Source organism: Ixodes scapularis, unplaced genomic scaffold, assembly GCF_016920785.2.
Source record: "Ixodes scapularis isolate PalLabHiFi unplaced genomic scaffold, ASM1692078v2 PGA_scaffold6__148_contigs__length_123643588, whole genome shotgun sequence".
Classification (NCBI taxonomy): domain Eukaryota; kingdom Metazoa; phylum Arthropoda; class Arachnida; order Ixodida; family Ixodidae; genus Ixodes; species Ixodes scapularis.
In genome coordinates, this window is record NW_024609881.1 from 17,258,740 (window position 1) to 17,283,038 (window position 24,299).

At 48.2% G+C, this 24,299-nt stretch overlaps 1 protein-coding gene and 1 non-coding gene across 2 annotated transcripts in view; one reads left to right on the forward strand and one right to left on the reverse strand.

Moving 5' to 3' along the window:
* Window positions 1-484: 484 nt before the first annotated feature.
* On the reverse strand, window positions 485-656 carry LOC120841608. The gene has a single exon (XR_005715783.2). It is a non-coding gene; the product is annotated as a small nucleolar RNA snR85 (small nucleolar RNA).
* A 3,776-nt stretch (window positions 657-4,432) lies between these two features.
* Window positions 4,433-24,299, forward strand: part of LOC8052330 (N-sulphoglucosamine sulphohydrolase) — a 158,382-nt gene continuing 138,515 nt past the window's right edge. The window contains exon 1 of the mRNA XM_040212533.2: window positions 4,433-4,985. Coding sequence (XP_040068467.1) covers window positions 4,892-4,985 — 94 coding nt within the window. The 5' untranslated portion in view covers window positions 4,433-4,891. The remainder of the gene's footprint in view (window positions 4,986-24,299) is intronic.

Here is a 24,299-nt window from a genome sequence, read left to right on the forward strand (position 1 = left end):
CTTTACGTTGGTGGTTGCCCTGCAAGTGGATTAACATATGGGAGAGAAATTTAGTTAGACAGCAAATGAGGACTGCAAGTTTTGTTTACATACTTTCTGGGTCGGATATGTTTCTCGTAAAACGACATCATTTCCAGGAAGGCCCATTGTTTTTTCCGGACGAAGCCACTGCCACTCCTTGTGGCAGCTTCAACGGCGCGGACCTCCCGAACATACCTGTCGCGTACACACCTCCACGCTTTTCGTGCGTCCTCACCTTAAATAAATATGTCAAATTCAGTTCTCCCAAATGCAGACGTGATACAAAAATAAAATGCCGAACAAGTTGCCATATCAGTTAAGCCGCTTGCACTGCTCTTCTGTTTGAAGTCCTAAATAACTAGAGCGCCTCAATGTCTTTCTGTTTGGATGATGCCATCGTTTGTAGTGCCCGATGGCGACAGCACGCGCTCACAGGAAAAATACAAAGAAATCGCAGGAAACAAAATGTCGCCGTAGCTACACCGTGGCCGTAGCACAGTCAGCGCCACGAGCGCGCGCAGGGACACGCTCTTTCACGCGCTTCAGCACACACAAAAGATATATATATATATATATATATATATATATATATATATATATATATATATATATATATATATATATATATATATATAAATAAGCGTTCGAAACAAAATGGCCAAATGTAGTCACCCCAATCAAATCGCACATGAAAGCACCCTAGTCAACTTACCGGGCTTCATGCCGCAGGCAATGCGCACGGACTCCCAGGCATTCTTTTTTCCCTTGGAATCCCTGTACTCTAGAGAACCGATGTCGTAAAGACACTCGCGCTCTCTCACCGCTTCAATGAGCCGCTCAACCTCGTCCGTCGTCAGATCACTCGGTTCGCACTCCGCGGCACCTCCGTTCGCCATTTTTCTTTCCAACTGACGCTCGCGCGAGGAATTCTGGGTGACGACCGTCGTCGGCCGACGCCGAGATTCGAGCAGCGCCTACCTCGACGTGAGCTTCGCCGGCGCGCGCCGAGGCGTGTTACGTTGCGAGGCGTTCCACTTGTGTTCGGAGTATAAACTCTCCTTCCGCAGCTACGTCACGCAACGCGCTCGGGAACGCGCGCCCGTCGACGTTACGTTGGAGTATAAACAGCCCGCCTCGACGTGAGCTTCGCCGGCGCGCGCCGGGGCGCGTTACGTTGCGAGGCGTTCCACTTGTGTTCGGAGTATAAACTCTCCTTCCGCAGCTACGTCACGCAACGCGCTCGGGAACGCGCGCCCGTCGACGTTACGTTGGAGTATAAACAGCCCGCCTCGACGTGAGCTTCGCCGGCGCGCGCCGAGGCGTGTTACGTTGCGAGGCGTTCCACTTGTGTTCGGAGTATAAACTCTCCTTCCGCAGCTACGTCACGCAACGCGCTCGGGAACGCGCACCCGTCGACGTTACGTTGGAGTATAAACAGCCCGCCTCGACGTGAGCTTCGCCGGCGCGCGCCAGGGCGCGTTACGTTGCGAGGCGTTCCACTTGTGTTCGGAGTATAAACTCTCCTTCCGCAGCTACGTCACGCAACGCGCTCGGGAACGCGCGCCCGTCGACGTTACGTTGGAGTATAAACAGCTCGCCTCGACGTGAGCTTCGCCGGCGCGCGCCGGGGCGCGTTACGTTGCGAGGCGTTCCACTTGTGTTCGGAGTATAAACTCTCCTTCCGCAGCTACGTCACGCAACGCGCTCGGGAACGCGCGCCCGTCGACGTTACGTTGGAGTATAAACAGCCCGCCTCGACGTGAGCTTCGCCGGCGCGCGCCGAGGCGTGTTACGTTGCGAGGCGTTCCACTTGTGTTCGGAGTATAAACTCTCCTTCCGCAGCTACGTCACGCAACGCGCTCGGGAACGCGCGCCCGTCGACGTTACGTTGGAGTATAAACAGCCCGCCTCGACGTGAGCTTCGCCGGCGCGCGCCGGGGCGCGTTACGTTGCGAGGCGTTCCACTTGTGTTCGGAGTATAAACTCTCCTTCCGCAGCTACGTCACGCAACGCGCTCGGGAACGCGCGCCCGTCGACGTTACGTTGGAGTATAAACAGCCCGCCTCGACGTGAGCTTCGCCGGCGCGCGCCGAGGCGTGTTACGTTGCGAGGCGTTCCACTTGTGTTCGGAGTATAAACTCTCCTTCCGCAGCTACGTCACGCAACGCGCCCGGGAACGCGCGCCCGTCGACGTTACGTTGGAGTATAAACAGCCCGCCTCGACGTGAGCTTCGCCGGCGCGCGCCAGGGCGCGTTACGTTGCGAGGCGTTCCACTTGTGTTCGGAGTATAAACTCTCCTTCCGCAGCTACGTCACGCAACGCGCTCGGGAACGCGCGCCCGTCGACGTTACGTTGGAGTATAAACAGCCCGCCTCGACGTGAGCTTCGCCGGCGCGCGCCGGGGCGCGTTACGTTGCGAGGCGTTCCACTTGTGTTCGGAGTATAAACTCTCCTTCCGCAGCTACGTCACGCAACGCGCTCGGGAACGCGCGCCCGTCGACGTTACGTTGGAGTATAAACAGCCCGCCTCGACGTGAGCTTCGCCGGCGCGCGCCGAGGCGTGTTACGTTGCGAGGCGTTCCACTTGTGTTCGGAGTATAAACTCTCCTTCCGCAGCTACGTCACGCAACGCGCTCGGGAACGCGCGCCCGTCGACGTTACGTTGGAGTATAAACAGCCCGCCTCGACGTGAGCTTCGCCGGCGCGCGCCGAGGCGTGTTACGTTGCGAGGCGTTCCACTTGTGTTCGGAGTATAAACTCTCCTTCCGCAGCTACGTCACGCAACGCGCTCGGGAACGCGCGCCCGTCGACGTTACGTTGGAGTATAAACAGCCCGCCTCGACGTGAGCTTCGCCGGCGCGCGCCAGGGCGCGTTACGTTGCGAGGCGTTCCACTTGTGTTCGGAGTATAAACTCTCCTTCCGCAGCTACGTCACGCAACGCGCTCGGGAACGCGCGCCCGTCGACGTTACGTTGGAGTATAAACAGCCCGCCTCGACGTGAGCTTCGCCGGCGCGCGCCGGGGCGCGTTACGTTGCGAGGCGTTCCACTTGTGTTCGGAGTATGAACTCTCCTTCCGCAGCTACGTCACGCAACGCGCTCGGACGCGCGCCCGTCGACGTTACGTTGGAGTATAAACAGCCCGCCTCGACGTGAGCTTCGCCGGCGCGCGCCGAGGCGTGTTACGTTGCTAGGCGTTCCACTTGTGTTCGGAGTATAAACTCTCCTTCCGCAGCTACGTCACGCAACGCGCTCGGGAACGCGCGCCCGTCGACGTTACGTTGGAGTATAAACAGCCCGCCTCGACGTGAGCTTCGCCGGCGCGCGCCGGGGCGCGTTACGTTGCGAGGCGTTCCACCTGTCGTCAGAGTATAAACTCTCCTTTCGTAGCAACGTCACGCAACGCGGTTGGGCGCGCGCGCCCGTCGACGTTACGTTGGAGTATAAACAGCCCTTAACTGCGCTCTAACACGGCGCCGTGGAAAGGCTCGCTCGATGTCCGAGAGTCGGCAGAATTTTGAGACGGGAGATATGCAACCTGCCACCGCCCCCCCCCCCCCCCCCCCCCCTCCCCGGAAAACTTCGAAGAGAGCCCCAAGCGCCCCCGCAGTAGAAACGCCCATGCTTCGCGAGGGGTGGGGGGGGGGGGGGGGGGGGCATGTTCCCCCAGTAGCCTCCGTCTTAAATCGCTGGATGAATTTGAATTTTATGAACAAGTACCGCCAAGCTGGCGCACACTCGGACGTATTTGTGCCAAAAATGGCGGAGCGTCGCCCTCAATCAAGTTCGTCGCGGCGTCGGCACCTCCAGTAGACCAATGGGAGCGCGCTCTCCAACGGCGGAGCGTCACCGGCAGTCACAACGGACTACTAGGAGCGTGCGCGTCTAGATATTGGATGCGCTATGAGCCAAAAATGGCGACGTGTGGTCGGCTTCCAATAGGAGCGTCCGCGGCACGATAGAACGATGGCGGTACTTGGTTAAGTCAGGATATCCAGCGCTGACCTCCGCCTATGCTGGCAACACCACATAAAGGAAAAAGGACATCCCCACCCCGAACGTCATCACTGGTGGGTACACGCAGCGCCGCCTAGCTCGCGACAGCATCGCCGCCATTGCGTCTAGCAGGCTGCAACACCAGCGATAGGTTAGCTCAGTTGCGGATCTCCCGCAGAGCTGAGTTCGCGTCCCGTCGTTTAAAGTGCCGTCTGGTCTTTCGTCACAAGGCTGTGTGCCCATAGAGTACGGTGAAATGCCGTGAAGACGTTGTGTTTCCAAGCACAAATGTTCCATAGAATACACTGCACTTACCGTAGTAGCCGCCCCCACAGCGGTGGCGCGTCGAACGTTACGGGAGGCGGGCGGGGGGGTTGGAGAAGGGGGACTGCTTGTGGAAGCAGCGTTTATGGCCAGTTCCGCAACTGATATGGCACGCGGCGGCCAAGACGGACGTGTCTGCCGCCTTGCGGCGCCTCTTGTCAAACTTCAGTGCGTTTGCCGCATGGGGCGGGTCGGTCGGGGATCCGCTCACGATGACGTCATGTGCAGGCATTATCTTCTAAGTGGTGTTGGTCGGAGGCACCCCATGCGGAACTTTTACCGCACCGGCTAGCGCCAGGTTCGGATAGCTCATGTATCCGCCCCCCGTGCTTTCGACCTTCGGAGCATTGCGCCCGTGTTCAAACGTGCTGTACGCTCACGGTTGTTCACCACAGTTGTCTGCCCTAGCGACACGGTGCTTCAAACATCGGTTGACACGCGCGGTACACGGCAATCCAGAGGCACGGACTGTGTGAAGCGCGTCTGAAATAGAACCCGATAACTTCCTTATCTGGGCCGGAAGATTGTCGGTGAACCTTGGAAAGAAGTCATGCTGCCGCGTCTCTTTTACGCTTTGCTAATCGCCCTCTGCCTTGTGAAGTTCGTAGTGCCTCAAAAGCAGAAGAACGTGCTCCTCATCCTTGGTGAGTGAATATGTCTGTCAATTCAGCCTCATTTCAGGTGCCTGTAAACTAAGCATTCGAGATTGGTATACCCATGTTCATATCTGGTGGAGCTCACTAAGTAAGCCACGTTTCAAAGAAACGACACTTCATCCACCTTGGTGCTTCAAATCAGTGTTGCCATTTATCTGAAGCTTTATCTGCAATTGCAGGAAAGGGCTTTACGTCTAAGACAGTCCGCGACATCACGCAATAATATCGTCTGAGCTTCGTGACACCCTATCGAATGCACATAAAGACGCATTTTCAAATCGTAACGATCGTCATTGAGCCCGCTCTGCATTAAGCGCAGAAAATAACTAAGCGGACAAAATTCGTGAAATAAAGTGCGGATACTCTAAGCGTTATTATTTATCGACTCGAATACGTCCAATCTGGTGATAATTAAAGGGACATTGACAGTGTATTTACGCTCGCCAACGTTTTTATTGTGAGCCCTACTACCCGGAACACAAGAAATTCGTTTTTTTTTCCGCCCGAAAACCGCCGATCGAGAACTGGCCGGTTCGAGGTGCGCTCACTCTTTTTCGTGGTCACAAGACCTTCTGTAAGGTTTAGAACTTAAGACACACGCATCAAATATAATCAAAGTCGCGGGTCATTGAAGGCGCTCACTCAATATTAAAAATAGAAAAAAAAAAAAGATATGATACTCCTTTTTTGTGGCTTCTAAAAGGTTTCAAATACGTTGATCGAAAAAAAAAGTTGCACATAGAATTGGAAGAACTCTCGCGTGCTGGACGGTTGAACAAAGCGGACCAAGCAGTGGTGGAGGAAGACGGGTGTGGGACCTCTGCCTTAGAGCTGTTCTTCGCGGTACTGGCGAATCTGTCAAGCCTCGAAAGACAAATCTTTTACCATTAAAAAGTATTAGGATTTATTCCGACCACCAACCTGATTCGCACGAAGACGTCGCCCAGTCGTCGCCCCTTCTCCTGGCTGAAAATATCGCTCGCCTTATAAGTGGTGGTAGTTTGGAAAATGCGCAAACGCCGAACACAAAGTGCTTGATCTTTGCGTTTTTTATGCAATCTGCGACGAGCGCGTTTTTCCTCTCCTTTGGACCCCCCCCCCCCCCCCCCCCCCTCTGCTTTGCACCGCCAAAACAACAAAAGAAAAAAAAAAAAAGAAAAAAAAATGCGGTCGCGTGTAGTTACGTGATTTCCGGCAACTCTCTCCTCCTCTACATTTCTCTTTCCTCCCCAGTACAGTGTCGGTTTTGGTTTACGGGAACAGGCCCACTCGTCACAGCCAAGTCGTCATAGGGAAACCGGTCATAGGTGAACTGGTCAAAGAGGGCATCTCGTTCTAGGTGAACTCGTAGTAGGGAAAGTGGTCGCAGTGCCCTTCTCGTTCTTGGAAAGTTCGTCACAGACTTTTTTTTAGAGGGGCGAGGGGAAGGGGGGGGGGGGGCTTTATTTTGGAAAGTGGTCGCATCGAACTTGTCGCAGTTTCAAGCTTGGCCTCTCCTTTTGCTTGTTTGCAGGGGTCGGTTGTGGTCGGCTTTTCGGTGTTATCTTTACTTACGACGTCCCTTTGTTATTAAAACCTTTCGGAAGCTTTGCCCTCAGATGCACTATGACAACTTACCCTACTTGATGAGTTTGCTTATGATGAGTTGGCTTGTGATCAGTTCTCCTAGACCCAATATTTTCCCGTTTCAGAGTGGTTGTTACAGTCGGTCATGGGTCAATGAGTTTGCTTCCCTTGCTAGCACGAGCGCGCACGCCCAACCAAAGCACGGCGGAAGCTAACGTGCGCGTTCTTTACTTGTCCCCGACGATACACCATACTCAGGTACGGCCAAGCGTGCGATATTTACAGCCCAGCACGTGCGTGTTTGCCGCTTCGGAAAGCGAGCAAAGCAGGCGCCATACGCACAAACGCTTCGAGATGGCAGCAGAAGCTCTTTTTGAGAAAAATCTATATAAAACGATGTCGTGCTTTTATTTTTTAGTTGTAATTTACTATTTGTCATCAGTTATCAAAGCCGAATTGCAAACGCAAGATCCGAGAAAAAGTTAAATTGTGACGAAATGGACTAGTGCCCAGTTGCCCTCTGTTACTACTTCCCCGTGAACGAGATGCCCTATGACGACTTGCCCTATTTGACGAGTTTACCTGTGACGAGTTGGCTGCGACGAGTTGGCTTGTGACGAGTTCTCCTAGACCCTTGGTTTACAGCAGGTGCGTTTTTTTTTTAATTTATTAAAACTATTTTTAAATAATATTTTTATTATTAAATAATAAAACTATACTTATTATTTGGGGGTGTCAGTAAAGTGATACTTCAACGAAATTTGAAATATACCTGTCCTGTTTAGGAAACTAATGTACACTTATCAATGTTTAATGACATTTTCCACAAATATTGCACCAGGTTTGAATACTATTAAGATAATTTGAAGTGCTACCTGGTCACTTAGATTAGTAATATTACGATACATAACACTATGGCGAGGCATGTACGACAATCTATCATCCCTGCATGTGCCTCGCCATCATCTCGGAACGATTTTCGCGTCGCTTTCAGGCAGCTGTGCATGGGCGCCGCCATAACCGACCTTCTGTTTTTCTTTCCTGTTATTCCGTTCGCTCCACTTCATCATCCTACTGAAAAAACCTGTACAAATGTATACCGGCCTATACCGGTTCACACCGGAGTCCTGTATTCTCATATCGGTAACCGGTAGCTCTGTACCGGAGACCTGTAACCACGTACTGGCGAAGCCGATACGCCGTACCGGCTGCCCATACCATGTACAGGCGGCCGGTAAACGCGTACGGGAACAGCCGGTAGGCCACACCGGTAACCGGTAACCACGTACCGGCGAAGCCGATACGCCGTATCGGTTGCCCATATCATGTACAGGCGGCGAGTGAACACGTACAGGCGAAGCCGGTACGCCACACTGGTGGGCCGTAATAACGTACCAGTGGCCAGTAATCGATGCGCGGCTAACAGCAACCACGTATCGGAGCGACCGGTAACGCCTTACCGGCGCCGGCACTTAAACCGGCGGTCGGTAACCTTGTACAGGCTCTAGCGGTATACACAATAGACCGATCTCACTAAGCGTTGGGCGCATGCGTAAAGCCGCCATAACTTTAGTTCACAGGAGGCAGACGGCCGTGCACGCGAGGGCTCGTGCCTTCTCGTGCTCTGCACGCGAAGAGCTCCAGCGAGGTTGTCGCACGTGCCCAAAGACTAAAGTTCCCTCGCTGCATTGCGGCAGCGGTGGCGTAGTCAAACTGGCCGGTGAGATCGGTCTATTTAACGCGACCAGAAATTATCAGACCTCGACGGGAACGCGCTCACCGCGAAACTAAACTGTGATATTTTTTTCAATGAAGAATTTTAATCAGAAAATCACATATTAGGTCATTTCAGTTTAACAGTTTCAGCTATCAAACTCAACCATTTTATGACATGCATATTTAAAGTCATAAAATGAGAAAACCAAATCCATGGGAAGCGAGGCCGAGATAAACGAGAGTTTGCTTCATAGCTTTGAGCCCTGTACCGCGGTAGTTTCGGTTTCGGTTTATTGACGTCGGATTGGGTTGGATTTCGTAGCTGCAAGCCAGAGTGGAGAAAAACAACCAACGACGGACAATGTTTTTCTTAACAATAAATAAACTTAACATGGTAAGTTTCTATGCTTTTAAATGTTCTAAAACTATTTTGAGTAATAATAGTATTAATATAAACTAAGGCAGATTATTTATTTAATCCAATCCAATCCTTACATACCAGCGCCGCTGGCTAGCCGGCCAGTGCCAGCCAGTGCTGTGAACCAAAGCCGCATTGACGTTAGGGCTATGGTGGCTGGAAGGGGAAGTGTGACGGGCGCCGTATGCGCGCCATGTCGGAGAGGGGCGCGAGTTGCGATGAAAATTTTCGCCACCGCGAGGGGCGCTGCAGTCTGCAGGGGAGTCAGCGGTCTCGGGTGATCTGTTGGTTCGCGGTCGCCGGCGCTCTTTCGAGGCTGCTGCGAGTTCTGCGGTTTTGGCTGTTTTCCACGTTTTCCAGGTGTGTTGTTTGCGCTTTCTCGTATGACTTCTGTGCAAGCACGCTATGCCGTTGAAAGGACGAACCTGTTATGTGCCGGGCTGCAAAAGTGGGTACAAGTCATGCACGGTGAAGGCTTCGCTTTTTCGACCGCCGAAAGACGCTTTCCGACGAGTGCAATGGGCACAAAACATAAAACGGGCGGACAAGGACCTGACAAGCGACTGCGCTGTTTGTGAGCGGCACTTCGAGGAACGTTTCATTGATAGGACGTTTCGGCATATAATCGGCGGTGAAATTGTCGAGATGCCGCGGGATCGGCCACAGCTGAAGAGCGACGCCATTCCAACGGTGTTTCCGGATGCGCCAAAATATTTCACGAAGAAAGCCCCTATTAAAAGGAAGGAACGGAACTTATGCGAGCAAGGCCCGCCTCCTGCAAAGAAAAAGAAGAGGACTGCCGTAAACGACGCTGGACCATCAAACCAGCAAGACGCCGGCGAAACAACAGCACAAGGTGAGCTTCCAGACGAAGCAAAAGTGGACTATATCTCCGGAAATCTCCGCCTACCTGACACCTGCTGGAACAGGCTATGCTTTTCTGTGGAACCAGGCACTGTTTTCTTTGGCCTTTGCGAACAGAAGGGAGAATGCGTGGACCACATGCTGCTGCCAAAGTTGGTCAAATTCAAGCAAGCAAGTGACCAGACGGGGCCAGTGATCTGCTCTGTGTTTCTGAGAGGCAAATTTTACAAGGAGTGTGCTGTGATGTCGCCAGATGAGGCGCAAGCAGTACTTGACACCACACATTCGCTTGTGATATGCACAGGCTGTGGATTTGAATCTTGCAATGGAAGCCGGTATGTGTCATTTTCTGGCTCTGCTTTTTCTGTCAAGTGCGAACTCACATGCGACCTGAAGGGGCCATGCATCCACTGCAAATACCTAAGAAAGCTGGTCCAAAACCAAATGTCACGAAAGAAACGCCCCAAGGCAACAGTTGCCCGCCTAAGAATGCACGCAAACACACGTCGTCGTTTGCGAAGCGCACAAAAGAAGCTGCTCAACACAGAGAGAGAGCTAGAGGCAATGCGAGTGGCCAATGAGCAAATTGCTGATGAAGTGCTCAACGATTGCATTAAAGGGCTGCCTCCAAAACAACAAATGGCTGTGAGGACATGCTTCAAGGCAGCAACACGAAAGTCGACATCTGGTATGAACTATGAAAAGGAGTGGATACTGGAATGTGTGCTTCTACGCATGAGAAGTCCCAAACTGTATGAACACCTGCGCAGGCAGAAAATACTCGTCTTGCCCAGCCGGACTTGCCTGCAGCGTTATGTGCGCAACTTCAAAAGTGGTTTCGGCTTCAACGACAGTGTCTTCAAAGCGCTTGCTCTGAAAACTGCAAAGATGGACGTCTGCACTCGGCACGGCGGCATTGTCTTTGACGAGTTGAAGTTGTCTGAGCACTTCAGTGTCAACACATCAGGTATGTAGTAGCTTTTTCTTTCCTCTTTTTAATAGCCCAAATAGGATAACATCAGTTTTGCGTGCTTTAAGTTCATGCAACCACAATTTCGCTATCATAGTGCGAGCCATAATAAGCAGTTGGAAAGGGTCATGAATGTTGCATTACTAATTTTATTTTAGGGAAAGTGGAAGGATTTGTCGACCTGGGAAAATTCACACGTGAGGAGGACAAGGCAACCACCGCAGATCATGGGATGGTGATGCTTTTCCAGCCATTTCAAGGTGAAAAATACTATGTTATGCGCCTCCTGTGTATTGATGGGCCTTCCATGATTGAGTGTTTTCTTTCTAAAAACAGAATGATAGAATGTTTTCTTTTTGAAAATCCATGAAAAAAGAACTTAAAAGTTTCATTGACGATTTCTTCTTTGTGGTATGTGCTGCCTAACTGGCAGTCTTAGTTGTAATTACAGAAAATATAAAACAAATCTATAATCTTTATTGCACTCATATAATTTTCTGCATTCAATATTGAATATTCTGCAGGTGCTTGGACCCAAATACTTGGTGTATTCTCCTCCAAGGGCAACATCAAAGCAGACATGCTTTCAAAACTATTGCTTGAGGCAATCCTCCTGGCGGAACAGGCTGGGCTTTTCGTCGACTTTGTGTCGTGTGACGGTGCAACGTGGAACAGAAGTATGTGGAGGTCATTCGGAATCAGTGGTATGAAACTTCCCTTTTTGTTTAGTTTTTCTAAACTGACACATAAAAGGTGTATTGCAAACCCCTAGATGTGCACAGGTAAAGGGAGGTACAAGGAATACATACAGTACCTCTAATCAGTGAATGTAACTTATTCTGATCATCTTAAATTATAACATCTGAGGTTCTGCTTGTAGGAAAACATGTGACGAGCACTTGTACCACCTCTGAAGCTAAGAGCGATAGTGGGCTGCATGGTGCTAGGTGGTAATCACTTTACATTTATTTTTCAGCATCTTCGAGCCACGTCACATGCAAGACTAAGCATCCCGTCGACGTTACAAGAGAGCTGCATTTCTGCTCAGACTTCCCACATCTAGTGAAATGTTTGCGAAATTCATTTGTAAGCACTGGTTTTACAACCCCACTGGGCCGCGCGTGTGTGGAACACATAGAAGCAGCATGGAAGGTAGACAACAATTCCGTAACACTGAAGGCAATGCCACATGTAACTAGTGCGCACGTCCGACCCAACTCTTTTGAAAAAATGAAAGTCAATTTAGCTTTCACCCTTTTCAGTGATGAGGTACTGAAGGGCTTGTTCATATACGAGGAACGTTTGCCTTGGAATCCTGACGTAGTCGCACCCACAGAAGATCTTGTAAAGCGCGTCAGTCAGCTAATATCCGTGATGACATCAAGGCACTCCCGGAACGGGCTTAGGCCATCATCAAAGAGTGTTGCAGAGCTTGAGGCCTTTCTTATGTTCCTAGACGACTGGGAACAATCAGCAAAAGAGGCTGGAGGTGGATTTATTAGCAAAAGTACTGCTGAAGGGCTGCGTGTGACCATATGCAGTACACTGTCTCTTCTTAAGTATGTGACGTCTCTCGGCTTCAAGTACTTGATGACTTCAAGACTGAGCCAAGACAAGTTGGAGAACTTGTTTGGCATTGTCAGGCAATATTCAGGCACTAATGACCACCCAAGCCCTGCCCAGTTTCTTGTAACAGTGAACTGTTTAACTTTTTATAACCTGGCTAGACCGCCTAAGTCTGGGAACTCTCCAGGTGAGCTTGTGAATGCTTTACTCAATTCTTCATCAGCAGCCCAAGGTAATACCATCTTTGGCATACGCGACATTGTTGAGGACATGCTGGAAGTTGGAAACATTGACGAGGCTGGTTTCGCGCTTCAGTCATCCTTGAACCCTGATCACAGCAGCTATGCTGTAGAGTCAAGTGACAGCCGCCTTGTCTTTTACATGGCCGGTTACGTGGCCAGAAAGTTCACACGAAAACATTGCTGTGAACAGTGTGGTTCAGCTCTCACAGTCAGCAGGGAAGAAGCTGGGTGCAATGTAAACAGTGAATTCACTCGGTGCTTTGACAAAGGCGGCCTTCTGTACCCTTGTGCTGAATTGGCCAAACTTGTTTCACTGCTGGAGGAAGCTTTCACATTCTTTTTCTCGAGTGGTAAACTTCATGCCTTCAGCGTATTTGATTTTATGCAGTTTGTAAGCAGCTTAAAACTTCAGAAAGTTGGCTGCAAGGTGCACCAGAAAGAACTGACGGCGAAAATTGTTCAGTTCTTCGTGCTAACACGACTGCACTTCTTCACAAAGTCTCTGAATAAGGAGAGAGCTGACCGAAGAGAGCGACAAAAACTTTTGAAGGTAAGGAGGTGCAAATAGAGCTCTCCCACCAAGTGTGGTCTACGTGCTGCTTTTCTGTAATTTTGTACACCTTTCAACTAGTTCAGTGTGTGACGTCTCCACATCAAGCGGCAGTCGGACATTTGTCTATGCGCACTTTTTGTTGACATTTTTTGCTGACTTGTTAAAATAAAATACTTGGCGCGCTTACTAACTCCTGTCCATGGACTTTTCCGAAAAAGAAAAAGACAGTCAAAACAAAGGCTGCTTCAGAAGCAAGTAGTTTCTTTGGCTTGTATTCTTGATGAAATATCTGTACGGGTAAATAAAACAAAGTCCTACATTCTATGCCTTGTTCGTCACATTTTTCTTCTGCTGCACTCTGAAGCAAATGAAGTATCCACGATTCATAAAGTTATCAAGTAAAAAAAGTAATTTCCACTTCACAGAACTATATGCTACCGGGTGGACGTTCACCTGCTGCAGCGCATTTGTTCTGAATGTAAATAAAAAATTATATTTTTTTTCTTTCCTTTTTATTGTGTAACAAGGTGTCAGTAGATTCAGCTCTTGAAGAAAACGTCTAGTTGCCTTTTATTTGCGAATCAATTATGTTAAAGTATTCGTAACAAGGGGAAAATATCGCGCAGCGCTCCGTTCCTATGCTCCGCACGCCAGCGCTAACTCGCCTGCTGCGCGCAGCGCCCTCTATTATTTTCATCGCAACTCTGTGCAGCCCTCCGCTCCCAGCCGCCACACTTCCCCTTCTAGCCACCATATTAGGGCTATCTCGATCGGTGTGTATCGGTGTCGATATGTACTAAGCGTACGTGATTTATATTGATGGCGCGAAGGCAATAGTCAGCGTGGTGAACCGTATCAAGAAGTTCAAACCGGCGAGCGTTGGCGACTTCGACCCCGACGTGCCGAAAAGCGTCTACTGGGAGGCTGTTGGAGCGTGCGCCGGGGAATGGTAAGTTGTTCTCTACGCATCAGGGGCTCGAAGCGCAACGTATACTGCAAACCGTTAATAGGGAGTTTTCGTAGATCGTTTTCGCTGTCCCGCAACGCCCTCCGCAACTCGCTATATACCCGGAACTCTACAGTCAAGACTATCGGCGGGCAGGCACATCTTCGTTGCAGAGGGGGAAACGCGGTCTACGAACACTCCCTAATGTTCGCCAGCCCCCGACTTTTTGCAAATTCCACGCGTCCAAAAATTAGCGAAATTTAAGGACACGTGGAAAGCGGAAATTTCGTGGGCTCCCGTTCCGGCGTCCCCCGTTCCGACGTCCCCCGTTCCGGCGTCTAAAATTCGCGAAATGTGGTGGGCACGAATATGTCCTTGCGCCCGATTCGGTCCTTGCGCCCGATTTGTGAAGAACTGGGCGGCAAGAGCAAAGGGTTTTACGTTGTTTAACTACAGGGCGCTCCAGACGGTAGCCACGACACTCAAAATAAATCGCAACAAATCGGCTTTGTAAGCTCGACAAATTTGCCACATAAGTTCGACTAGGTGGTGCATTTAATGTGTAAAAATATCGAAAAAAATAATTTTTGAAACAAGGGTTATAGCGCAGGCTGGCTGGTGAACGGTCATATTTATAAACCCCGATACAAGAAGGGAAAGGGAGACGAACACGACGACTTTGAGATGTAATTCAGTGTGCATGTTTTGTTTTACAGAGACACGAGCTGAGCTGGCTGCTGCTTTGAAAAAGAAGCACGTGGCCATCCCTATGGTATTGAACTCAAGGTTCGAGGTTTATGTGTGCCTTTAGGCTGTTTTTCTTACCTCATCTTCGACTCTGTTCAGAAGGAGGGGGTTCGTCTTTTGTTTCCCTTTTTCAAATCAGCAGCATACTTCACTTCCATTACCAGTGGGCAGTAATTGTGGGTAAAATTGAACGGTTAGGCTAAAGAATATCTTGCATTTTGTTCGCTTTATGAGTAATTGTGTCCATTCATTATGGCTGGTCAGGACTATTTGTACAGACACTTTTTTTAAATTGCTTGCTATTCTGGTACACAGATCCGGTGGGTAGAACGCTCTATGAAAGTGGACCACAAGCCGCACTTTAACACACAAAGTGCCGCAGCTTGGCCACTCCTGGTCTCGACTGTGCTGTAGCTGCAGTTGTCCCTCTTCAATTTCAAGAGACACTCTCCTGCTCGTTTCTCGACCGCATTAAATCTGAATTCGACACTCTTCAGTCTTACGAGATGTGCTCACCTGCTCTAAGTCAAGTCAAAATCTCGCTGTACACGAAGTTACATCTCTTCTCCACTATCGCAAGACGTCCTCATTTGTTTGGCGTCCTGCTTGTGTTGCAGCCGAAGTTTCCTCTCTTTAATCTTTTCATCCGCTTCAATGGTCCTCTTGTTGCTACTTGCCTCTCCAGCTTTCAACAAACATGTTTTATGTTGTTCCGAAGTACCCTAGGCACTTTGCTTTCACTGTGCCTCAGCACGCTTGCGTAATGTTCCTCTGGTGAGACCTGCTTTCGCATACCGACAACGAAAGATGATACTCAAGTCTGGTTCACAGAGCTCTCCTCAGATGTGGCTATGTGCGACTGCGACCAGATGCGGCGCACATTGCTATGGCAACAACGGCGTTGAGACACTGGCACGTGCATCAACGCAGCTCTTGCCTGCAACCAGTAGCTCTTTCGCAAATGCTTACCCATGTATGCTCGTAGTGAAGCGGATACGATGCCCGGCTTAGACTTCAACGGTTGTGGGTTTGAGGCGCAGTGCCGGCGGCATGTTTTTTTTTTTCTGAATTATAATGTGCCGGCACATGCTGTTTTCAAAAGCAGTTACAAATCCTCGGACCAACAGACGCCTAAAGTGCATATGCTTTGTTTATAGATGCTATCGTATTTAAAAGCACTGAATTGCAAGTACAAAGCAACTGAGAGTTTACGTTCCTCATAGAAAGTACACTGGGAGCAAAGTAGTATTATCATATTTTACTTTCTAACTTAGAAGTACCTTTTAACACAATATTTTATCATACTATTTCGTTTACCTACACAGTGTTTTCTGACAACAGGTATCGTCCTTTACACACTAGAGTATGTAAAGGACGATATACCAATTATTTCCTGTACTGACAGTGAATACCGGATATCTTGTCAGGGGCGTCTGGAAGCATTTCTTCAGGGAGGGGGCAATCACAGGTATAGGGCTGAAACCTGCACCCAAAAAATAAAGGGGGGGAGCAATTTAGTGTGAACTATGTGTGTCCCAATTATGTGTTGGAGTTTATATTAAATAAATATTACAACACCTGGACCTTTTTCTTTTCCAGATTTTGATGTCGCCATCCCCTGCAGTGGGTGGCAAGTACAAGAAAAAAAAAAAGACAGAGGACAGGACGTCCGCTGTGTCGCTTGGGGAGCATGCCCGACTGGTTGAAAAGCTGAGGTCGGCAAAGCAGAGGGTGCTGAACCTGGAGCAGGAGCCCCAGATAGAGAGGACGCTATCAAGAAGCAGCTGCTGGCACTACTAGGTAAGCGTGGAGGCACTTTCAGTTGCTTACCTCACACACTACACATTATGTGCTCACACTTTATCTGAGGGATCAAAAGTAATTTTAATTTTTTTGTTTTTGGTCGCAAACAGAAGTAAGCATATACTACAGGGGTGCCTCAATGTATCAATGAGTTTAAGAGGTGTCTATAATTCTCTTTTCTTCTCTTAGGGTGCAAATGGAGCTTTGAGAGTTTGTTTCTTGTTGCTGATGGCGATGAGCCCGTTTTGCTCGGCAGCACTTTTGCTTTGATTGAAGAAATATTTTTCTGGTTCTGCAGTATGTCAAACAATTATGTCATACCAAGACACCATGATCTGTGCGCATAGATGAGGCTTGAAGTGAAAGTTTGTTCTGTCAGTCAAAACATTTTAAATATGCGCTTTCTGATGAGCCTGGCCAGCACACATCCTTTCGTCATTGGGGAGAAAGGAGTTCTTTTTGTTGAGGAGGAGGGAGTGAGGAAGCTGGTCGTAGGCATGACCACAGCACCAACAAGGCTTAACTTTAATCGGGCGGCAGATTGTGCCTAGCGACGCAACTGTGCAACTGGTTAAAAGGTGAGCAGACGATCTGCTACAGCATTGGATTTCGTCAGAAAGATTGAGCTTATATCTCGCAAACCGTTGGAAATGCTTGGCATGAATATTCATTAGCTATTCACCGGTATTTTTTTTGTAAACTAAACAACCTCTCTGCCGCCCACTGCCGGCGAACTTGAGCGCATTTCTTTTCTTCCTCTTTTTCTTCTTTGGTTTTGTTTCTCATCCTTTTGTTTTGTGTCCTGCTTGCGCTACTTTTCCAGTCCCGGTGTGTTACGTAAAAACAAATAAGCACACTGCCGGTAGTCTTCTGTGGCATGAAGTACTATGAAGCCCTCATGCCATCAACGAACCAGGAAAGTGCTGAAGTCCGAATAATCAAGCTTGTCTGAATTTTTGGCGTCCGAAAAGTCGGTTGACTCCTGAACTGTGTCTTGTTTCTAAAGAGTGTTTTATTATGTTGCAGTGGACAATGTCCCGTCTGGCGGTGTTTGGTCAGCTCCTCCAGCTTGCCCAGCAGTGGTTCCTGCAGCTGGCGCTCCTGCTTCAGTTCACGTAGTGCGAGCTGGTGTGGATCACGCTCGACCTGTACCGGCCGCTGATGCTGCTGTTCCAGCAGCGGATCTTGTAGCAGGCCCGCCGGAGGCATTTCCCGAGTGTGTGCCAGTGCTTGCAGAGGCTGATGACGAGGTAAGTTCAGAATTTCATGGAATATGCATTCCAGATATTGGGCGAGTGACTAAATTTTATTGTTTCCACAGCTCCTTGAATGAGGTTATTTATATGCTTCCTTAAATTGAACCATCGGGCTGCTTCAGAATGCTGTTGAATGTAAAGAGTAGGGCCGGGCACTGATAAGATATTTCTTTCCCAATTAATTGGCACTTTTCTGAAACGTTTTCTATCTAGTGTCCTTGTTTTATTTCGAGCTTTTTCATAAATCATGTACCAAGGAGCCCAATTAAAATTGTGTTATAATTGGTACCCTCCTTTCGCTTTCTCTCTTTACTCTGAACTCACTTAAACGGACACTTAACCCCCCAATAAAAGTTTTCATTTTTGGCCAGCCGATTTTTAATAGTGTCGAAAGACTACCAAATTAATATTTTGCAACAGTCACATATATTTTTATTAAAGCCAAAAAACGCAACTGCTCAGAACTGAAACTGAAACCCGCGCACGGAGGTCGGAGAAGTGGAGAGGAGAGAGTGAGTGGGCGGAAGTCACGTGGCTACACCCGACCGTGAGCTTTTTTGTTTTCCCCTCCGTGTTTTTTTTGTGTGCATAGCAGACGACATGCGTGGCTGGAACTGTTTGCTATGCGATTCTTTTGCAGTTATGTTTGTTCCACTCTCTGTTCTGTACTTCAAGATGAGGTGTTCTTTACATTGAGAAGTTGGAGACGAGTAGTGAGTGCCCGTGGTGAATTTCTGTGATTGGCTTTGAAAAGAATACCCCCAAGATGTTGCGTGAAGAGCTGCCTTGCATGTCCTGCGTCCGAAAAAAGTGGCATTGTGCGGCAGACGTCTGCACAAGTTTCCGAAAGATCAATGAGATCGGGACCAATGGCTGGCTGCATTTCCTGTAGAGCATTTCTATCTATTTCTAGGTTCACCTTTGACATGGTGTCTTGGTGGAAAAGGACAAACTGTTCTACGTGAGGGGAGCCCGGGGAGACTCCATGTTCGTTAAAGAGGCCACGAAGTGGATCTTCGGCAGGGAGAACCTGCGTGGGCGGAGTGTGACTGGGGTGCTATGCCGGCGCTTCAAGGGCGCTGTCGCCGAGAGGGCCCTGACTCCAGTCAAGTTGGCAGCAGTAAGTGCCCACTTCTCACAGATGTCTCATACTTGGTGAGTCACTCAAACCTTATGGCTTCTGAAGTTGCAACCTGCTACGACAAAATTAATGTGATAAAATATTCCAAGGCTTTCAGAACTTTCAGTGTTATAGGCTGTTGAAAGGTCACGGTTCGACTAGTTCGAGCTTTAGGAACGTGAAGCTCTGAGCGCAAAACCGAAATGAAGAAGCCCTATCTCCCTCTTTGTTTTTAATATATGAAGAAAAGTAAAGTGACCTTGTCACGGTCATCTAGGTGCCTTGGTGCTTTCTGATGTTTTTTTTTTTTTTACAGTAACATGCTCCGCATTGCAAATATCTGCTAATCCCTGCAAGTTTTGGGGGAGGTCCATGATATCAGTGGCCTGCTTGCAGGACCTTCTGCTGAGGCATTTATTTTTTCTTTTGAACGAAAAGCTGGCACTAGCAAAGTTGTGAAAGTGAGTCTGTTTGTTCACTAGAACTGCTACAACCGAACTATGTTTGGCTCTGTCCTTTGAGTACTGCCCATTTTTTCTGAACCGCCTTCTCACCGTGGGTGTTCCTCCTTTCTAGTGCTCAGTTTTCTTACCAGGGAACTATCTCGTATGAATAGACCATTGAAGGGTCGTAACACGGATATTAGATTAGTTAAATGGTTCTTGATATCAAATCTGTGTTGTCAATTTATATACATGCCCAGAACAACAATTGCAGGTCAAAATCTTTCTTTCGCACTAAGACTGCCGGTCGAGAATTGTGTGTTCAGTGTTCATTTTACTTGTTCCCATGGTGACATTGTTGGGCATGAAATAAGTTATAGCATCCTTGATCATCCGCACCGGTGCGCACCGGGGCACTGAGGTGCGCCCCTTCATCTTCGATCAAGTGCACCGGTGCGCACCGGACGTCCTCGATCAACGAAGCGCACCCTCCCGGTGCGGCTTTTCGTTGCCCCAACGCGCACCAAGAAAATCGGCGGTGCGCCGGGGGGCAGTCCCATCAGGCATTGCGGCCAGGAGCGGGAATCGAGAAGATGGCGGGAGTAGCAGACGCGCAGACTGTCGAGATGGCGATCTTGCAAAAACGAACACGCCTCGCAGCTGCACTAGATAACTCCTCGGGTCTTCTGACGTCGAGACGACGAGCTTCTCACCATCGCCGCGATTACTGGCGATTGGTGCGGTGGCAAGGAGCGCCCGAGAAGCACGAACTTCGTGGAAAGCGGCGCGAGGCGTTTCGATGACAGCGAGGTACGGCTATTATCTGGTGTTTCGTTTTCTTGAACCAATAATGATGGCCAACATATACATATGGAATTGTCACCCCCTTCGTGACCCCATCGACAGTCACGTCCACGATGTTTATTTCTGTGGGACCGTCACATCCGCGAGTAAAACAATAGAAAAAATTGACAGCAGACGGGCACCGTGCGCTGACCTATGCAAGAAAAAACGAACAAAACGCGAAGTGACGCAAGGTGGAGCTCGCCGCGGTGCACCGGCGCGGCGCAGTTTGTCCTCGATGTTGCACCGACATCGCGCTGCACGACCGAGGAGCGCTGTGCACTGTGCTGGTTTCAGGGCGATCCTGGTGCGAGTTGATCGAAGATGCTATTAGAGGTTGTAGGCAATCAGAGGCCCATGTTCATAATTGAATATACATATTTAGATTTATAGAACATACTTTTACTTAAGTTAACAGGCAGGCGAGCTGGTTAAGGATAGACGTGGTTACCCGGGAACATGGGGAAAAAAAGGGACAGACAGACACAAAGCTCTGGAGCTTCGTGTCTTTCCGTTCCTTTTTGTCCCCTGCTCCAAGGTCTATAATTTTCATAAACACTGAAATGCAAGGAACACACTGTTGCAAGCAAACTTTAAGTGCATAGTTGTGGAAAGTCACACTAGGTCTTTTCGATTTGCTTGAACTGGCCGATCTAGTTCAAATAGTGTAAGAACTGACTCATTAGATTCAACCCGAAGTTGCATGGACGCTGAACTGGCCTGTTAGATTTATTCCAGTGCTGCACGAGCTCAGCCTCAGTTCCACAGAATCTTGCGCTGGCCGAAGTCAGTTCAGCGTTCATGCAGTAACAGATGGCAACTCTTCGGTCTTTCGGAAACCAATTACAGGGTCGTTTGTAACGCTGCAGCTTAAGTTCACGCAGCCGCAGCCCGACTTGCGCACTGCTTCTGCACTCCTCTGAACTCGGTCTGAACTGGTTCAAAACTTTCGGGCCGAATCATGCATGCCTGCTGTTTTAAGCAGACTGCGTAATCGTAAGAAGTTACTCTTGGGGTCTACATGGTATCACAAGATATTAACAAAGCATAAATTGTAGCGGAAATTGCTTACTTATAATTGCAGGAAGTAAAATATTAAATTTTTCAGGGAACTGTAGATATACATGACTTATTGTTGTATTCTTTTCCCCTGCAGATGCCTTCAACGAGAACCTATGGAGGCATCCTCGAGAGGCCTCTCCAGGGAAGAGGACAGCTCGGGTGAATCTACTGCAGTATGCAAATTTGTTAATATCCTACTGCAGGATATTAACTAGAAGTTTGACTTCTAAGCTTGCTTAGAGGTTAAGCTTCTTGTTGGTGTTCTGCAGATGCCAATTTGCGTTCTCTAAATACACGTATAACCTGAAATGACCTGGCTCATGCTCATTCTTTGCATGACAAATGCATGCGAATTGTTAAACCTGCAAAGATCCATCCATCCGTTTGCAAACGTTGGACACCATGTTGATTCCTATTACTGCGTCAGAAGGGATAAACCTTTAAAGATATAGGTTTCTCTATCTGAACAGATGAACATGCATAAATATTGGTTCCTATATCTAAATGGGTCAATCTGTAAGGTACGGGTTCCTATATCTAAACGGGTCGACCCGTACAGGCACGGTTTCCCTTACCTAAACGGGTCAACCCGTACAGGTACGGGCTTCGTATCTGAACGGGTTCCTGTATCTGAATGGGTCAACCTGTACAGGTACGGGTTCCCAGTATCATACGGGAGACCCGTATCCCATAACACCGTATGAGATATACGGGTCATCCAGTATGAATTTTTATACGGGTTTTTTCAGTAGGGATTACCTCAGCAGGACAGGTTATTGCCACTTTAGGTGCTACTGCGTCCTTCTCCCCAGCATAGGCCCTTGTGGAGGCTCGTCAACGCCCGCTTCAGTGGCTCGGCATCTCGGTAAGACAAGAGAAGGTCGGCTATGGCGGCTCAATCTGGCGCGCGCTGAAAGCGTCTATATTTGCTGGAAACGCGAGCTCAACGTAGACAACTGCTCCCATTGCACGATAACTGGTGCAGACGGCCCGCGTTCTACAGAAAGCTTGCGCATCGAGAAACAAGTGAACGGCCAAGGATGTCAATTTCACGAGAAAGACTGATAATCAACCAATCAATCAATCAGTCAATCAATGTTTATTAGAGTGTCCAGGAACAACCTCGCGGTTTTGGTGCTGGCACACTTATAACTACAAATTAATAAGAACACAAGAAACACAATTTTATACAAGACCCAACAAATGCAGAAGGTAACAAAGATAGGAATTCTGCTGGTGAGAATCATCTGTTCGAAGGAAAGTTAAAGCGGGAAAAGTTAACGCGAAGCAGTGAGACATCTGCAACGCACACATATTGGAAAAACGATAAATTTCACACAGTCGAATATTCAGCACTTTTCACTCCTGCTCAAGCATGAACACGTTAACAATAAATTGATTGAAAGCCGAATAGCACGAGTCAAATATATCAAGTACTTCCGAGTGACGATTATAACATTCAGCCAACCTGAGGATTGGGACTGGCTGATTAAAAGCTTCAGAGGTATGAAAAGATGATTGAAGACGTGTACGTACGCGTGGAACTCTAAGACTTACTTGAGACAAGAGGTATGGTGAATCAATTAGGCCGTGCGTGACCCTAAACAGAAACAACAAATCGCCTTTCTCCCGACGCCGGTGCAGGCTGAGAAATTTAAAAAGTTTGAACGCATCTTCATAATTCTTACCAGGTACATCCTCTTTAAGATAGCGATGCTTCATGATAGAAATAAACTTCTTTAGAACTCGCTCAGTCCTCACAGAATTGGTTTGGGAAATTCCATTCCACACAACTGAGGCGTACTCCAGCTGTGACCTTACTAATGAACAGTACAATGTGAGAAATGCAGGCGCGTTTTCAAACTCTTTCGTAACACGACATGCGGCACCCAAAGTGCGGAGAGACGAGATGACCACCCTGGTTACATGGCCATCGAACCTCAAACTTGAGTCAAACGTGACACCGAGATCTTTCATCTCATCGACACGAGACAGAATTTCGCCGAGGATATTATATAAACAAGAGGTATTATCCGTCTTACGAGAAAAAGTCATGACCTTTGTTTTAGAACGGTTTAAACAAAGGTCATTATCTAAGCACTACTGGAAAAAGGAACATGTGTCTTCCTGAAGCTTAGTACAATCCTGTGGCGTCTCTATTTCCTTGTAGATTTCTATATCATCCGCGTATTGAAGAAAGATAGAATTTGAAATTACACGGGAAACATCATTTACAAAAATTGAAAACAAAAGGGGACCTAGGACCGATCCCTGAGGAACACCAGAGCATGTCTTGTACAAGAAGATGACGAAATGTTGACACGTACGTATGCGTTTCTGTTGCACAAATAACTCTTCAGCCACTCAAATAATGAGCCACACACACCGTAGGTGGAAAGCTTGGACAATAGCATCATATGATTAACAACATCAAAAGCCTTACTCAGGTCAAACTAAATAACGTCTAGCTGACCCCTGTTACAGACCACCCGAGCTGCGGTCGACATAAAAGTTACAAGATTAGTGGTTGTTGATCTGCCAGAGATGAAGCCGTGTTGATCATGAATTATTATGTTGTGAAACTTAAAAGACAGGAATTTCAAATCAAATCAAACCAAATCATTTATTTGCATCTGCAAGTACAGATGCCGGAGCCACGAACAAAAAAGCCAAACTTTGTTGGCTTGACGAGGTCCGGGCCCCGAGAGCTTGGCAGATGGTGACAGAGATGCAGAAAAAATAATCAGGGTAATAAATATGCACAAAAACACGTTAACTAAAAGGTTAACATAACCTAATACATATTATACAAAAAGTAGGTACATTGATTTGCAATTTAAACTATAAATGTCAAGATGATCTAAAGGATATTTATTGAGTAATGTGGGTAGGTTATAATGAAGGGACTGCATGCCATGATTTGTACGATAACGGGACACCCTCCATTCCTCTGAGCAACGGGTGCGGATGGTGGTTATATTTCTGGTTAAATTTCATGTATGTCTCGAAAAACCAATCACTTCTGGTGATGAAAAACAAAATGACCTAGTCAGAAGGTATTCATATAATCGATATATATTGATAATTTTGTATTTTTTAAATAATGATTCGGTATGGAATGAATAATTAACGTTTGCAATAAAGCGTAACACTCTCTTTTGAAGCAATAGTGTTTTGTTTAGATTTG